Below are 19,038 nucleotides of genomic sequence, written 5' to 3'. Positions count from 1 at the left end.
TGTCAAATAGACGTAACTGGGATGATTTCTGACAGGATTTTTTTTTTCATTTGCGCGTGACAAATAATATATATCTGTCGTCATAGCAACGTTTATTATGACGCAGAGCTGTAATCAGCACTGCAGCAGGCTGCAAAGATCATCATAAAAGCTCTACTTTTACCCTCTCTGTCTCCACTCTCGAATATTTTGTTAATGCAGAGAAAATACATTTTTAATGTGCAGTGCAAATGCGGAAGTTAAGTTACCACCGTGGGACAGAGAAAACGTTTGAAAAGGCATATGACTTAGATCTTTTTTCGCGTACCCCCTGAAATCAGTCCACGTACCCCTGCACAGTGACAACCGTGGGTCTAATGCAATGCATATCTTCTTCAAGTAGTGCAATTCAACAAGCTTTTTTGTTTCAAAAACATTTGTCATTATTTACTTCCATAAATGTCTGTCATCGATCAGAAGGTGAGATGCGAGTCTTGAGATCTGTGTGAATTCTCTCTTCTCAGCTGTGGTCAGTTTGTCTGCAGGCGCTTTGCGTCAGTATCACTTTGTGAATCAGAACATGATCTGGACTGAAGCTCAGAAACACTGCAGAGAGAAATACACAGATCTGGCCACAATCACTGACACTGAAGATCAGGACGACACAGAGCGGGTTATAAGGAGTGTGAACTCTAATGCTGACCATGTCTGGATTGGGCTGAAGACCACAAAAAATTGGACATGGTCTCTGAATGACCCCACGTTCTACACAGCAAACGAGTCTCAGTACAGGAACTGGTCATCAGCAACACCAGCACAACCAGAAGAAAATGGAGACTGTGTTTTTATGAACGCTGATGGAAAATGGCATGATGAAAACTGTAAAACTGAAATGCAATTCATCTGCTATAATGGTGAGTTCAGCTGTAAGATCCCAACACACTGAAATGTGTTAAAAGACCATATTGAGCGTTTTCATGTACAATAATAATAAAACACTTTTAGTTTTGAATGATGAACCATAATTGCATTTAGTGAATTTGTCTTTTTGTCCTTATGTTCTTGTTTCTTTGTCCTTAAATATTTTCTTGTGTTTTATTTCTCTTACATTTCACAATATTAGACAAATGTCTTTCTCTTTTAAAGCCAGCAGTAAAACATTCATCCCTATAAATGTGACAAAGACTTGGACTGAAGCTCAGAGTTATTGTAGACACAGTCACACAGATCTGGCCAGTGTGAGGAATGAGAGTGAGAATGATAAGATTAAGAAAGTAATACACAACCTAACTTCACCTGATAGAGCCTGGATCGGTCTGAACAGACTCTGGGTTTGGTCAGATAACAGCACCTCCACATTCACACACTGGCTAGCTCGTGAACCCGACAGCACAGAGAAAAGAGATGATATCTGCACCGCGATTGGTGTCCCCCCAGGACAATGGGTTGATGACCCTTGTACAAAACCTTTTCCCTTTGTGTGTTATGACGGTAAGTAGACGCTCTCACACACACAGTCATCTGAACAAAGGCAACTCTACATGTGAAACAGAAACTCTAATCAGAGAATGAGTGCTCTACAGCTTTAACTCAACACTAATCACACATTTCTGACCAGCTTATTAATTATAGTGGATATTTCCAAACAAATCCATATGAATCGAGTGGAGTGTGAAGAGATACGATCACATTATATGACGAACAGAGTTAATTTAGGCTTTCATTCACATATAAACACACATACATTTCACATCTAGTAAATACAGAAGCTCCAACAAAAGCATCAGGGGTAACACTTTATAATAACGTTCAGTTGTAAGTCATTTATAAGTGGTTAGTTAATGATGAACTAATCATTTACGAAACATGACTATGCGTTTCATAAATGTTTAATAAATTGTTACTTTTTTTGTATGTTTTGCTCACATCAGGTGCACAGTGGTTAGACTCCATGTGTTTCAGAGAAGACAGCTGTCTATACCCTCACCAGTCAGCACTTACACTGCCTGTACACACTACACTACACTACACTACACTACACTACATCATTCGTAGATACGATTCGTTGATCTTGTGCCTTATTGATTCTTGAAGTGGTAATCTACGAATGATGTGTAACACATTACAAGTGATGAATAGTTTACACTTTAGATTAGGGGACGCAGAAAGTGTTGTAAATGATTTATTCATTAATTTACACATCGTGTTGAACACTGTTACTGACCTGTTACAAATGATCTGTACGTGTATAAAAGCCATTTACAACACTTTCTGCACACTCTAATTGCTGCATACATACACTCACCTAAAGGATTATTAGGAACACCTGTTCAATTTCTCATTAATGCAATTATCTAATCAACCAATCACATGGCAGTTGCTTCAATGCATTTAGGGGTGTGGTCCTGGTCAAGACAATCTCCTGAACTCCAAACTGAATGTCAGAATGGGAAAGAAAGGTGATTTAAGCAATTTTGAGCGTGGCATGGTTGTTGGTGCCAGACGGGCCGGTCTGAGTATTTCACAATCTGCTCAGTTACTGGGATTTTCACGCACAACCATTTCTAGGGTTTACAAAGAATGGTGTGAAAAGGGAAAAACATCCAGTATGCGGCAGTCCTGTGGGCGAAAATGCCTTGTTGATGCTAGAGGTCAGAGGAGAATGGGCCGACTGATTCAAGCTGATAGAAGAGCAACTTTGACTGAAATAACCACTCGTTACAACCGAGGTATGCAGCAAAGCATTTGTGAAGCCACAACACGCACAACCTTGAGGCGGATGGGCTACAACAGCAGAAGACCCCACCGGGTACCACTCATCTCCACTACAAATAGGAAAAAGAGGCTACAATTTGCACAAGCTCACCAAAATTGGACAGTTAAAGACTGGAAAAATGTTGCCTGGTCTGATGAGTCTCGATTTCTGTTGAGACATTCAGATGGTAGAGTCAGAATTTGGTGTAAACAGAATGAGAACATGGATCCATCATGCCTTGTTACCACTGTGCAGGCTGGTGGTGGGGGTGTAATGGTGTGGGGGATGTTTTCTTGGCACACTTTAGGCCCCTTAGTGCCAATTGGGCATCGTTTAAATGCCACGGCCTACCTGAGCATTGTTTCTGACCATGTCCATCCCTTTATGACCACCATGTACCCATCCTCTGATGGCTACTTCCAGCAGGATAATGCACCATGTCACAAAGCTCGAATCATTTCAAATTGGTTTCTTGAACATGACAATGAGTTCACTGTACTAAAATGGCCCCCACAGTCACCAGATCTCAACCCAATAGAGCATCTTTGGGATGTGGTGGAACGGGAGCTTCGTGCCCTGGATGTGCATCCCACAAATCTCCATCAACTGCAAGATGCTATCCTATCAATATGGGCCAACATTTCTAAAGAATGCTTTCAGCACCTTGTTGAATCAATGCCACCTAGAATTAAGGCAGTTCTGAAGGCGAAAGGGGGTCAAACACAGTATTAGTATGGTGTCCCTAATAATCCTTTAGGTGAGTGTACAAAAAAAAAAACAATTTATTAAACATTTATGAAATGCATATTCATGTTTTGTAAATGATTAGTTAATCATTAATCAATTGTAAATTACTTATAACTGAATCTACAAAACATACATACAATAATTAACATATCACTTATTAATCATTTATGAACGCATAGTCATGTTTCATAAATAATTAGTTAATCATGTACTAATCACTTGTAAATTACTTGTAATGGAATTTACAAAACATACATAAAATGTTAGTATATCACTTGCTAATCATTTATGAATGTTTTGTACATGATTAGTTCATCTTTAACTAACCACTTATAAATGACTTACAACTGAACGTTATTATAAAGTGTTACCGAATCGGGTTTGTTCTAGCGTGTGACGCACACAAGCGGCGTTAGTGTTTACTAAATGTGTTGTGCTTTATACGGGACAATCATTTTTAGATTTTATTAAAAGCCTAAACTGAATCTGGATTAAACCGCTCGATTCATATGGATTAGTTTTATGACGCTGTAATGACTAGTCTTACAAGTTAGACTTCAAATTTTTTTCTTTAAGACTGTTTTTAAAATCAGTTTCATAAAAACATAGATTGGCCTAATTTGATACCGAAAAGTCAGACTGACTGCCCCTGACGAACTGCTAGTGGGTCATACTAAAACTTAAGACACTGGGCTCTATTTTAACGATCTGAAACGCAAGTATCAAGCGCGAAACGCAAGTAACTTTGTGGGTGGATCATGGGCGCTGTTGCTATTATACCGGCGGGATAAATTAGTCTTGGGTGTAATTTTTTGGCCAAACCACTTTTTTATGCCTATATTTTCACATCTTCATGGACACAACAATGATTTCCCTCGTGTGTTAATATTTTTCCTTGTAATAATGTAGCCAATGATTTGCAAAAATGAAAACTGCTGCTTCTGTGTGTAGATGAGAGAATCAAAGTGTATGTGTGTTGTGCACAGGCTACATTATGGCCAGGCATGCGCTCTCAAAATAGCATATGAATAACATGCGCAACGCACCACTGACTTTAGACTAGGTTTCTCCTGGTCAGTGGTGGAATTGTTTTCTGAAACTGCAAAATATCACCAGGGAACGTTTGCTCCGGAACACGCCTCCTCTTTTCCCTGAACCGCCCCCGGGAGCGCAAGTTCATTCCCTAATTTACTGACGTGCGTCTGTGGAGGGAAAAGTCTGCTGTGCGTCGGGTGCAAAATAGGAATGATACATGCGTTGTGTACAAAGTCAATTGCGCTGGGTGCAAGATAGGGCCCACTGTCTTAACATAATGGCTATGTTTATGCAACCGCCGCCAGGTTTCATTAAAATATATAAATTTAAATTTTGAAGATGAACGAAAGTCTTAAGGTGATGATACACAGGGCAACTTTTTGAGCAATGTTGCTGGGCAATCTTGCCGAGCGATTGTTGCTTGGGTACTTTCCCACTGAAAATGGGCAATACATTTCTATCTGGATAATTTAGATCGGTCGTGGGCCCTGTGTCTCATCTGGTTGCCCGTTGACGGTAACATTGCCCACCAACATTGCTCAAAAAGTTGCCCTGTGTATCATCACCTTTATGGGTATGGAACGACACGAGTGCAAGTAAACGATGACAGAATTTACATTTCTGGGAGGATTGTTGTTTAACTAAAAATGTTTAATGTTTTTGTGGCAACACTTTAGTTTAGGGTCTAATTCTCACTATAAACTAGCAGCTTATGATCATGCATATTACTAGCATATTCACTGTTTATTAGCACATATTAATGCCTTATTCTGCATGACCATATTCTACATCCCTTGATCCACCCAATTCCTAAACTTAACAACTACCTTTCTAACCATTAATAAGCATTAAATATGAGTATATATAAGTAAAAGTCGCAGTGAATAGTGACCGTTTTTGTTTCTTGATCTGTTTGTGTTCCAGATAAACTGGTTCTGATCAGACAGAATCTGACGTGGACAGGAGCTCTGAGATACTGCAGAGATAAAGACATGGACCTGGTGTCGGTGGACTCTGAGGAGATCCAGCTTCGGATGAAGAACGTGACCTCGATGGCCTCAACCGCTCACGTGTGGCTGGGTCTCCGTCACTCCTGCGTGCTCGGCCTCTGGTTCTGGGTCAGCGGTCACACCCTGTGCTATGAGCAGTGGGCTCCGGGTAACGGCACCGGGGAGGAGGACTGCATTACGACAGTGAGATCCGGAGCCATTCACACCAGCAGCCAGCGCTGGATCAGCCTTCCTGAAACTGAGACAAACAACTTCATCTGCACCAAGTGAGAGATTCAAGTAATGGTTTATGAAGATTCAATCAAGCCAAATTAACTTCATTTAAAGTCTATATAACCTTCACTTTTCTGAGATCAATTCATGTGGTGATGGATTCAAACATTTACTGATTTCTTTCATTTTGCTTTATTGTTTTTTTATTTAGTGCATATTATCTAGTACTTACCATCAAATTGCATGTGATTTTCCCTTATTTGATAGTCGTTTTGGATAAAATCATCTGCTAAATGAATAAATGTAAATAGATAAATGTAATGATCTCATATTGATTAAAATATATTATGGAATATTTGTACTTTTAAAGCACAAGCATTTAAATAAACTGGTGAAGGTTAAAATGTGTTTACTTAAAAGCGTGATCTACAAATGTATACAGTGGCATCACAAAGTATTTGGACACTTAAGAAATAATTTGTAGATATTTTCAAGTGTCTTAACACCTTTTGAGGCTGCTGTACTTCCCTTCTCCGTATCCATTAATTTGGGGTATATAATTACCCAAATAACTGTCTGTATTAGGGCTGGGTTGAAAATATGAATTTCTTGATTTTAATCAATTCTCAATTTGATGAACCAATATCGATTCTTAAACCAGTTGATGCGTGAACAAAACTTTACTGAAAAATTATTTGTAGCGCCTCACATCCAATAATCACAATATGCTTTGTTACTTTTAATGTAAAACAAAGTCTCAACTTTCAAAGTTTGTCATCTTAATCATGAAATAATAAAAAAATAAATGTTATTTTGGCACTCTTTAATGTGTGTGACAGATCGCTGTAGAACCGATCATCTCTTCCTCTTTACTACTAGTTACAGCAACAAATACACATGAGTGAACATCAGAAGGAATGTTGAAAGATTCAGAACAACTTACTGAAATCAATCATGACTCATGTAATCCATCAATCAGCGTTTCAACCTTGGAAAGACGCCAATAAAGCAGCTTCAACGTCACGCTTACCTCAGAAAAACCATTCAATGACCATAAACTCGATAGATAGATAGAAAAATAACTCTTAAAAAATAAAGTTCCATTATTCATTATCTCTGCGCAAACCTCAAAATCGCAAACCCGCGAAAATGCAGACGTCGCGTACATGAGCATTATGTGTTCGGTCCAAAGGTATGCGCCTTTATATTTGAATATATATGTGCGCAGGCGTGTAAATCAACCCTCAATAAACTACTTGTCTGGCCTTAAAAATTTATAATACAGAATTTTTTTGTCGCGTCTGCATAGCCACGCGACCCGGAATTATCCCGACAACATTTTATCTGTACAGAGGTAAAGGGAAGGAACTTCAGGACTGCGTTGTCATCGTGTCCAGGCGCAAGTCCTTCATTAGGTCTGGATTCGGCCTGGATCCGGCAGGCTGCGGTAAACCTCGGATAAACAGAGAGACTAATATTAGCGTAGACGCCATTCTTCTTATGATGTAACGAGTACATCAGGATTTATGGGAAGTGTTCCCGGTTCCGGCTGACCTAATCTATGCAGCCTAACATTGAATTATAGAAGTCTATAATGTGTTATGTGTATGCTAGGTCAAAAGATGTGTCTTTAACCCCCTGAGGTCGGCTGTATCGCCGGCGATACCAGCTCGCTTTTTTTTTTATCAGTGTAAAAGAAACTCATAAATACTCTGTTGACTTTGATTTTCCATAGGAGTTTCATACATCATTTTTGCCAAATAAAGAAAAATAAACACGAAGCGAGTTCTGCCTTCTCTCTGCCAGTGAAGTCCATTCTGAAACGCGTCCGAAAATGAACAATAACTGAGCGAATACTCAGTCAAACAGGCATACAGACACACAGGCATGAAGCTTGAATTCTCTTCTTTTAAATGAAGTAATTTATATAAAAAACAAATATTCTCATCTTGTGAAATCTGTATTAAAAGAGAGCGATTCCAGTCGAGCTCATCTCATCTCATTACGTTATAATCGGCCACGCCCACGGAGAGCGCGCGCTATTCAAACGCAAATGACTGAGACGATCCCATACAAACTGTGAACGCCCACATATCAGCTCGAGAAAACACAAGTTTATTCAGATAAGTGTAGTTGTCTACCCTGTCTCGCAGCGCTGTGAGGAATAATAATAATGGAAAACTTACCTCAGAAGTGCTGGTATTTCGAGGAGCAATGGATGGAATACTGTAGTAAGTTTTTTTTCATTCTCAAGTAAATCGCGTTTCTGTGTGAATGAATGAACGGCAGAAATGCGCTGTTTACCACAACTCGCAAAAACTTGCGTTTCTGTGTGTGAATGAATGATCTGCTTTTAGCAAACTATTTTGCTATACTGAGTAAAAATCGACTGAAATGTGTTGAAATAAAATTTATTTGTATAAGCAACGTATTAAACTGCAAATTAACATTTATATTCCTTATAATAAAAACGAAAGACCTATGTTACAGACAAATGAAAGACAACATTTCGTTGATTAGTTTTGGATAGATTACAAAAAAAATAGATTTTTACTGTAAAATATCTGCCACCTCAAATAAGCTTTTGTTTGCCAATTTTGTCAATGTAGGCTATATTCGAAGTAATGAATCCTTAACTTTGAAATATGTATGATAAAATGTATACTTTAGTTTTTACAAAGAAAGATTACACTTCAATTGTTGTTGTAATTGTAACCTTTTTAATAAAATATATATATTTACAAGGTAGATGTAAACAAATTTTAAAAGGTAAATATAAGCCTTTTCTTTAAATAATTTTTATTGTGTTTTATTATTGACAAATTTGGGGAGAGGATACATATTCCAAAACTGAAAATACAGTATGAGAATTAACTGCACAATTAATAGACATGCTTTCCTTGGATATTATACAATTTGCAAGCAAAATTAGTGAAAAAAAAAAAAAAAAAAAAAATTGACATGCTTCCAACTGTGAACCAATTTGGTAGAATATATATATATATATATATATATATATATATATATATATATATATATATATATATATATATATATACTGTATATTGCTCTTGCATTCTTTCTTGTGGCTATAGGTGACACACCTGAATGAATGGCTCATTAAGTATGCGGGCCCCATTGTCTCCTAAGGTGTGAACCACTACATATGCATGATGCTGTTGAATGGTTGACGCCCCTTGCGCATATTGTCTTTACAAACAAAAAGTGTTTTACAAGATTTAAATCAATGTATTGTGTTATGTGAATGATAGGGCAGGATGATTTTCACATCATTTTGAAGAAAAAACTCTAGGCAAAGACATCAATTAGTCAAAAGTCTTATTGACACATATTTAGTATGTGTTTTGTGGCCTTATTTCAGAAACTTTAGTTTTTAGTTTTTTCAATAACCATGCATAAACATTATTCTCTCAAAAATACAAACATGTACATGCATGTTGCTCACATGCATGTTGCTCACATTACTCACCAACAAACACGGTGAGTAATGTCTTGTCCTGTTATTATCATGCGTCGCGTCTGAATGCGTTGTTGTTTTTGGAGCTCTATCGATTTGATTTATAATTCTTGATTTTTCTCGCTGCCTGCTGTGAGTGTGTTTGCTTCGGAGCTGTAAGCTCCGTCTTAGCCTCGTATTTCCTTGTTTTGAACCATCATTTACTACAATTTCTAGTTGTTTATATTACTACTAAATACAGCTTACCCAACCCTAACGCATAACACGCTAGTAATTCGCTAGCCTGTTAACGCGCCACCCTTGCGCTCAGCTATTTTTATTTATTTATTTTCTCTCGCGCCTTTGAGTTCATAAAAGCTCAGGTGAATAAGAAACACTCAACAAACACGGTGAATAATGTCTTGTCCTGTCATTATCATGCGTTGCGTCTGAATGCGTTGTTGTTTTTGGAGCTCTATCGATTTGATTTATAATTCTTGATTTTTCTCTTTAAACCCGCTTACAACGAACATTTTCTACTCTTCCTCACTGAGAAGCACTACTGCTCAAACCTCATTGTTACAACGCGGACTGTTGAGCAGACGCGTCTCAAGCCTATTAGTGATCCAACGCTGCATACTCTTAAAGGTTACGTCCGTGGATCACGGCTGAACGCGTCTTCTCCACACTCACTTATAAACAAACACTTTTTTTTCGCCTATCGTGCGTCTACTCTACACCCCTACCACTAAAAAACCTCATAGTTACAACGCGGACTGTTGAGCAGACGCGTCTCAAGCCTATTAGTGATCCAACGCTGCATACTCTTAAAGGTTACGTCCGTGGATCACGGCTGAACGCGTCTTCTCCACACTCATTTACAAACAAACTTATAATATAAATTAGTATTAATATTGATAGCATCACTGGTAGCTTCGTTGCTAACTCACTGTCCATCTGTTAAAATGGCGAATATATCAGATGTAAGTAGTCTACCGCTTGGTGCAGGTGAGGACACATTTGAGCTTCACGCACTGCAGTCTGAGCTGGAAGCTGTTGAGAAACAGATCCACAACCTTTTATTGAGACAGGCCGAGCTGAGAGACCGGTGTTTGGCTCTTGAAACATCACGCGCCGACGCACACAAATCAGTGTTTAACGTTACTAACCCGCTGACTCCGACCGCGTCTACTCCGTGCGTTCCTCAGCATCGGTCGCAATCAGCCATGGTCTCGTTCACTCCGGCTCCAACACGCCACCACGAAGCCTGGGTGGTTCCGCAGCGGAAGACGCGAGTCAGGTTTAGACCAAGACTTTCTCCGACCCTCCCGGTTTTCGAATTATCGACACAAAACCGCTTCTCCCCTCTACGCGAAACAGAACGCGATGCTGTGATCATCGGCGATTCCATCGTTCGGCACGTACACGCTACGTTAGGTACAAGTAAGGTGCAAAGTCACTGCTTCCCTGGTGCTCGTGTTTCTGAAATCGCTGCTCGCGTTCCCGAGATCCTGAACGATGACGAGCGCGTCGGAACTGTGGTCCTGCACGCGGGAGTGAACGACATCAGGCTGCGCCAGACGGAGATTCTGAAGAAAGACTTCAGGAATCTAATCGATACGGTACGCAGCACATCGCCTGAAACAACGATCATTGTGTCAGGACCGCTTCCCACGTACCGACTAGGGCATGAAAAGTTCAGCAGATTATTTGCGCTAAATGAATGGTTAATGTCATGGTGCAATGAGCAGAAACTGCTCTTTGTAAATAATTGGAATCTGTTTTGGGAGCGTCCTAGGCTTTTCCGTGCTGATGGCTTACACCCAAGCAGATTCGGAGCGGCTCTTCTGTCAGATAACATCTCCAAAATGTTAAATACCCTTTGACTAGTAACCAAAAGTCCAAATCATAGTCTCTGCTGCACCAATTCAACTGATATAAATACTAGTGTAGAACATTGCATAGAAACCGTGTCTATTCCTCGTTTAGTGAGATCAAATAATAAATCTAATGCAGGATCTAGGAAAAATCTAATTGTTATTAAAACAGAAAATGTTGCTATTAGTAAACAAAAACTATTTCTAAAGCTAGGTCTTCTAAACATTAGATCACTCACACCTAAGGCAGTTATTGTAAATGAAATAGTCACAGATAATAGCTTCGATGTACTTTGCCTTACTGAAACCTGGCTTAAACCAAATGATTATTTCGGTATTAATGAGTCTACTCCTCCTGGATACTGTTATAAGCATGAGCCCCGTCTGATTGGCCGTGGCGGAGGTGTTGCAACCATTTATAAAGATATTCTAAATGTTACTCAGAAAACGGGTTATAAGTTTATTTCATTTGAAGTACTTGTACTAAATGTTACGCTCTTAGATGTTAGAAAAACATCCCTATTATCTCTAGCCTTGGCTACCGTATATAGACCGCCAGGGCCTTACGCTGATTTCCTAAAAGAGTTTGCAGATTTTCTCTCAGACCTATTAGTCAATGTCGATAAAGCATTAATTGTTGGAGATTTTAACATACACGTAGATAATCCAAATGATGCGTTAGGAGCTGCGTTTACAGATTTATTAAATTCATTTGGGGTCAAGCAAAACGTCACCGGACCAACTCATCGTCTTAATCATACACTCGATTTAATTATATCACACGGAACCGATCCAACCGATATAGATATCATTCCACAAAGTGATGAAGTCACTGATCACTACATGGTAACTTGCATATTACGTACTGCTGTAATATGTCATGCGGCGTCGCGTTATCAACCAGGCAGAACAATCCTCCCATCCACCATAGATAATTTCTCAAATTGCTTATCTAATCTGTCTCAGCTGCTGCCTGAACCCAAACAAACAGATGAACTAGAAGAACTAACTAGCACTATGAGCACCATTCTCTCTAGAACATTGGATGTGGTTGCACCTATTAAATTAAAAAAGGTCAGAGAGAAAAATAAAGCACCATGGTATAACAATACTACGCATGTTTTAAAGAGAGAAACCCGTATTTTAGAGCGTAAATGGAAACAAACTAATTTAGAGGTCTTTAGAATCGCGTGGAAAGACAGTATGTCACGTTATAAAAAGGCCCTAAAAGCTGCCAGGGCTGAGCACCTCCGCAAACTAATAGAAAACAACCAAAACAATCCAAGGTTTCTATTTAACACCGTGGCTAGACTAACAAATAAACAGACGTCACCCGAACAAAATATCCCGTTACAGTTCAGTAGTAATGATTTCATGAACTTCTTCACTGAGAAAATAGAAAGCATCAGAACCACAATTATAAACGTTCAATCTTCAATCGCGCCTTACAATTCAGCTTCAATTATCACCCCGAAAGAACAATTACAGTGCTTTACAACTATAGAACAAAAAGAGTTAAATAAACTTATCACTTCATCTAAAACAACAACATGTTTATTAGATCCTATACCAACTAAACTACTGAAAGAAGTGTTATCTGTAGTGGAAGAGCCTCTCCTCAATATTATTAACTCGTCTTTATCTTTAGGTCATGTTCCAAGAACATTTAAACTGGCAGTTATAAAACCTCTCATTAAGAAACCACAATTAGATCATAATAATCTAGCAAATTATAGACCCATTTCAAATCTTCCATTTATGTCTAAAATATTAGAAAAAGTGGTGTCCGCTCAACTGGGCTCTTTCTTGCAACAAAATGATATCTATGAAAAGTTTCAGTCTGGATTCAGACCGCATCATAGCACTGAAACTGCGCTCGTTAAAATCACAAATGATTTACTTTTAGCTTCTGACCAAGGCTGTATCTCAATACTAGTTTTACTTGATCTTAGTGCTGCGTTCGATACTATAGATCACACAATACTCTTAGATCGACTACAAAATTATACTGGTGTTCAAGGACAAGCACTAAGCTGGTTCAAATCATACCTATCTGACCGCTACCATTTTGTCTATTTAAATGGAGAAAAATCGATCATAACTCCAGTAAACTATGGAGTGCCGCAGGGATCTGTATTAGGCCCTCTGTTATTTTCAATATATATGATGCCACTTGGAAATATTATAAGGAAACATGGAATTAGTTTCCATTGTTATGCTGATGACACTCAAATATATATTTCATCACGGCCGGATGAAAACGCTACATTTTCCAAATTGACAGAGTGTGTTAAAGATATAAAAGATTGGATGACGCGTAATTTTCTTTTATTAAATCCAGACAAGACAGAGGTAATACTTATCGGTTCAAAAAACCGCCCACAAAACCTCGCACAATACAACTTTAACATCATAGGATGTCCTGTTACTTTATCCTCTACAGTAAAAGACCTGGGTGTTATACTCGATTGCAACCTGTCTTTTGAAAATCATATTTCTTATGTTACAAAAACAGCCTTTTTCCACCTTAGAAACATTGCTAAGCTACGTAATATGCTATCAGTTTCTGATGCAGAAAAGTTAGTTCATGCATTCATGACCTCGAGACTGGATTACTGTAATGCTTTATTAGCTGGTTGTCCTGCATCCTCAATAAACAAGCTACAGTTAGTCCAAAATGCCGCCGCTAGAGTTCTTACGAGATCAAGAAAATATGATCATATAACACCGATTTTATCATCACTGCATTGGTTACCTATAAAGTTCCGTATTAATTACAAGGTATTGCTACTGACTTATAAAGCCCTAAACGGCTTAGCTCCAGTCTATTTAACGGATCTTCTATCGCCCTATAATCCATCGCGCTCTTTGAGATCACTAAATTCAAGGCTTTTGGTCATACCTAGGATATCCAGAACCACCAAAGGAGGGAGAGCATTTTCACATTTGGCTCCAAAACTCTGGAATAGTCTTCCTGATACTGTTCGTTGCTCAGACTCGCTCTCCCAGTTTAAAACTAGATTAAAGTCGCATCTCTTCAGCCAGGCATTCATATAATCCTACAGTTCAAACTACAATCCGGCCTCTATCCAATGCCAGAGGAGAACTGGCCCCCGACTGAGCCTGGGTTCTCCCAAGGTTTTTTTTTTCTCCATTAAGGCACCTGATGGAGTTTTAGGACACCATTAGGTCACTTGATGGAGTTTTTCGGTTCCTTGCCACTGTTGCCTTTGGCTTGCTCAGTTGGGGATATTTTGGGGATATTTAATTTAATTTTATCAATCAATAAATTCCTCTTGAAACAAACTTTGTTGTATTATTTTAATTTAATACTGTGAAGCTGCTTTGATGCAATCTGTATTGTGAAAAGCGCTATACAAATAAACTTGACTTGACTTGACTTGACATATTATGATAGCCCTGTTTGTGCTATATAGAGTGTAATTATACCTTTGCCATTAATATGTTTATAAGCAACTGAAAAAAGCACAACCCAGCAAACATTGGTCCGACGGCAACGTCGTGTCCCTGGCCAAAAATAGTCGCGGTAGGACGGCATAAATCGGTAAAAATATGTAACACAGAACATTTCCTAAAAATGCATTCAGATACATTTGTACATGTCTACAGTTATCTGGGGTTGCATGTATAGTTGTTATTTTGACTTTTAGCTACGTGCAGTTCAATATCTACCCTAGTTGTGTATCGGTTGTGAGAGGACGTCACCTGGCGACGTCTTTTACACGTGCGTTTATAGTCCATCATGACCCTCTATGAAATCCGTGTTGAAATATGCAAAAAAATATATGCTTAATCCTTGCATGATTAATACTGCATTGCACACATTGGTCCGACTGCACGTACGTCGTGTCCCTGGCCAAAAACAGTCGCAAGTGGACGTCCACTAGGTGACGTCCTTTACACGTGCATTTATAGTCCATCATGACCCTCTATGAAATCCGATGAAATATGCTAAAGCAATTATGCATACACCTTGGTCAACACTACAATAATTAATTTAAGTGCCCCAAGTAGTTTTTAAGAGGTTCTGAAAAGACGTACACTGACGTCAAAACTGCTGCCGAGATGTTGTAACAAATCTCGCGATATTGCAAAATCCTGCGATAGGATGTAGTGTATTATCTCGCGATTTGGGGCGTTTTCTTTTTGAACAACCACCGTACCACGAGGCGAGCAGGACTTGAGGGCGCAACGTGTGTTGCAGAATTACAGAAAGTCGACGAATTACAAAAAATCTGCTTTTGGGTAAGTACATTTTGTGTTATTTTATAAATGTGATTGAGTTTTACTTGTTTTACTCGAAGGAACCAAAATAAATGATTCACACATTGTCAACTGAGATGTAGTTTGAGTTTGGATAAAATTAGCTAGTAGGCTAAAAGTTAATCGGGTTAAAGGCAGGGTTCTATACATTTTGCGACTATTTTTCCTGCTGGTGTGACCAAATTTTGTTATATGTCGCGCTGGCGCGACCGCAACGTTGCCCAGCAACGAATGGTAAACAAAATGAAAGCGGAACGAAACTACGCTACTCGTTTGTGCTTCACGGACAGTTTATTGGTTCGGACCAATAATAGTCCACAAATCATTTAAACTTGTAGGAAAACATATATATATATATATATATATATATATATATATATATATATATATATATATATATATATATATATATATATAGTACCAGTCAAAAGTTTGGAAACATTACTATTTTTAATGTTTTTGAAAGAAGTCTCTTATGCTCATCAAGCCTGCAGTTAAAAAAAAAAACAGTAATATTATGAAATATTATTACAATTTAAAATAATGGTTCTCTATTTTAATATATTTTAAAATGTAATTTATTTTTGTGATGCAAAGCTGAATTTTCATCAGCAAGTACTCCAGTCTTTGGTGTCTTATGATCCTTCAGAAATCATTCTAATATGATGATTTGATACTCAGTTATTATCAATGATGGAAACAGTTGTGCTGTTTAATATATTTTTTTGGAATACTTTTTTCAGGATTCATTGAGTAAAACGTTAACAGCATTTATTCATAAAAACAGCATTTATTCCAAATAAAAACATTTCTAACAAATATAAATCGTTACCATCACCTTTTATCAATTTAATGCATCCTTGTTGAATTAAAGTACTAATTTCTTTAAAAAAAAAATAGTTATTGTTCCCAAACTTTTGAACGGTAGTGTATATTGTTACAAAAGATTTCTATTCTAAATAAATACAGTTCTTTTTAACTTTTTATTCATCAAATAATCCTGAAAAAAGTATCACAGGTTATAACAAAAATATTAAGCAGCACAACTGTTTCCAACATTGATCATAAATCATCATATTAGAATGATTTCTGAAGGATCATAAGACACCAAAGACTGGAGTACTTGCTGATGAAAATTCAGCTTTGCATCACAAAAATAAATTACATTTTAAAGTATATTAAAAAAGAGAACCATTATTTTAAATTGTAATAATATTTCATAATATTACTGTTTTTTTTTGTTGTTTTTTTGTTTTTTTAACTGCAGGCTTGATGAGCATAAGAGACTTCTTTCAAAAACATTAAAAATAGTAATGTTTCCAAACTTTTGACTGGTACTGTATATATATATGCTCTTTTTAAAATATATTAACTTACATTATTTTGTTATTCTGTTTTTACCTTTAATTGTTTGAGTGTATTGCTGCATACTATTTATGGTGAAAAATGTGTGTGTGAATCATGTAAAATGCCTTAATAGCAAATTTCAATATGAGGGGTTGTGGTCAAAAGAAGCCATTCAAAGCTACACCTTTGTATGATGTAATTTTGGCCTTATGACATTCAAAAAAAATCTTTGTATAATATTAATGTAATTTTTATTAACTTGTATCTATTCAGGGGACATTCTTTAAAAGACCACCGGTCTTTATCAGAAATGTCCTTTTCACATTTACACAGTTGCATACCTAGTTAAGGGTCTCTCTTAAGGGCACCACAGTATTGAAGAGGGCTTTTTTTTTTTAAGTTCATGTCATTTACCTCAAAATTAACCTTTTTGTTTGTTTGTTGTTTAACCATATTCTCTTCCCTCAGATGCTGTGAAGATGAGGAGCCCAAATGCTAGACTCAGACATTGATGCAGCAATGGCAGAACACCTGAAGCACACTCCAAGAAGAGTTGGGGGTGGTGGATATAAAAAATGAGCCATAAACAAAACCATAAAGCCATAAACCAATTTCATAGACTCTAAAAACTTTTATTTATGGCTGTTTAACAGTAATGCAAGACTGCTAGTAACTGGAAGTTAATACTGCCAAGGCTCTGACACAGTGATGGAATATTATAGAAAGACTGTAATGTATAATGTGTTGACTGTTCCTGTACTTTTGTTATATTCTAGTTTGATTGCATGGCTGCTTAACCTTAATGTAAAACTGTTAGAGAAATGCCATTGCCACAGAATTTACCACATTGAACTATTTTTAGTATCTTTCTTTTAATCCTGGCTGTTTAACAACTGGGAGACAATTTCAAGTGTAATATTCACAATAAAATGTTGTGCTACATTACGACATTCTTTTTGTTTGCTTTAGTCCACAAATAATGTGTTGATGTACACGTGTTAAAACCGTTCTATAGACGTCCAGGTCTGACCGGACCGATTTTGGACCTTTTTAGAACCTTTGTCAAGTTCAGATGTGTAAAACCAGTATAGGTGCGATTTATTTTATTTGTAGGCTTATATATACACCTACATTTGGCAGCAACGCACCTTATAAACATCCAGAAGAAGACTAATTCTGACGTCCAGGGACGCGCTGAAGAGACGTGGAATTCACGGCCAGATGACGTCAAAGACGTCGGTTCAACTTTCATTTTGGAACTATTTTTCAACCATGACGGGACGTGTCGAACGGACGTCTTTTCAACGGTCATTACACGTCCAAATGTTTGCTGGGAAATGTCAGAACATCTCAAGGACCCCAAAAACCACTCAGACCCCAGAGGGTTAATCTGGCTTTGAACTGACAGAGTGTGTCTGCTTCCCGGACAATAGCCGCTTTCCGACCGGAGGAACCTTTTCACAGTTCCTAGAACTATTGGCTAAAGTACCCGGATGTCGGCGTGTTCGCACCGCAGGAACTAGGAACGATTTTAGTTCTAGGAACTCCATTTGGAGGAACTAAAGCCGCTTTTCCACCGACATTACCCGGAACAATTTGTCCCAGGAACTTTTTTCCCAGGAACTTTTTTTGCCCCAGACCGGTTGCTTTCTGCGTTTACTCCGCAGTCTAAAGCAGTGGTTCCCAATCCTGGTCCTGGGGACCCACAGCTCTGCACAGTTTGTATGTCTCCTTTATCTGACACACCCAGTTCAGTTCAGAGCTCTTTCCTAACGAGATGATGATCTGAATCAGGTGTGTTAAATGAGGGAGACATGCAAACTGTGCAGAGCTGTGGGTCCCCAGGACCAGGATTGGGAACCACTGGTCTAAAGTACCGGGAAGGTAAACTGCGCGCAACTGCTCCTCCCAGTCTGCGACGGACAGAAATCAGTTTTGAGCGCCACATTTAAGTATGGAGGAGATTCAAACTGTGCTGCAGTTATGTATTGGTTTACTAACGAGGTAATTAACAAAACAAAATAGACGAGCACTGATACTAAAGCGTGTTCAGAAAGCTCGTATGCGTATAAAATTAGACAACGTATGTTATCAGTTATTGTGAGATGCCTGGGACGAACGCGCAAACATTTCCTCTTTCGCAAATACGCTTAAAAAAAAGCCTGAACCCCGTCTATCAATCATAAATAGTGACAGTCTTGTAAATAGTTGTTTGTTACTAACCTCAAAGCGCTATTTCAATCCTGTTATAGTAAATTTGTAACATGGTTTGGAGTGCCTTGCAATAGATGACAATGTGTAAACATAATGACTTAATAATAAAAGCTGTGGCAG

General features: G+C 38.1%; 1 protein-coding gene and 1 long non-coding RNA gene across 2 annotated transcripts in view; both read left to right on the top strand.

Annotated features, from left to right (window-relative positions):
- Positions 1 to 364: 364 nt before the first annotated feature.
- LOC309481125 (C-type mannose receptor 2-like) overlaps positions 365 to 19,038 on the top strand; it is a 35,563-nt gene continuing 16,889 nt past the window's right edge. Inside the window, exons 1-2 of the mRNA XM_082145954.1 lie at positions 365 to 893; positions 1,126 to 1,253. Of these exons, the coding sequence (XP_082002080.1) occupies positions 560 to 893; positions 1,126 to 1,253 (462 nt within the window). The 5' untranslated portion in view covers positions 365 to 559. The remainder of the gene's footprint in view (positions 894 to 1,125; positions 1,254 to 19,038) is intronic.
- LOC309481158 lies at positions 14,934 to 17,652 on the top strand. The gene is made up of 2 exons (XR_014199916.1): positions 14,934 to 15,339; positions 17,173 to 17,652. It is a non-coding gene; the product is annotated as an uncharacterized lncRNA (long non-coding RNA).

Source organism: Leuciscus leuciscus, assembly GCF_965113295.1.
Source record: "Leuciscus leuciscus genome assembly, chromosome: 18".
Classification (NCBI taxonomy): domain Eukaryota; kingdom Metazoa; phylum Chordata; class Actinopteri; order Cypriniformes; family Leuciscidae; genus Leuciscus; species Leuciscus leuciscus.
The sequence above is the reverse complement of the archived record's forward strand: the minus strand, read 5'-3'. Positions and strand labels throughout refer to the sequence as shown.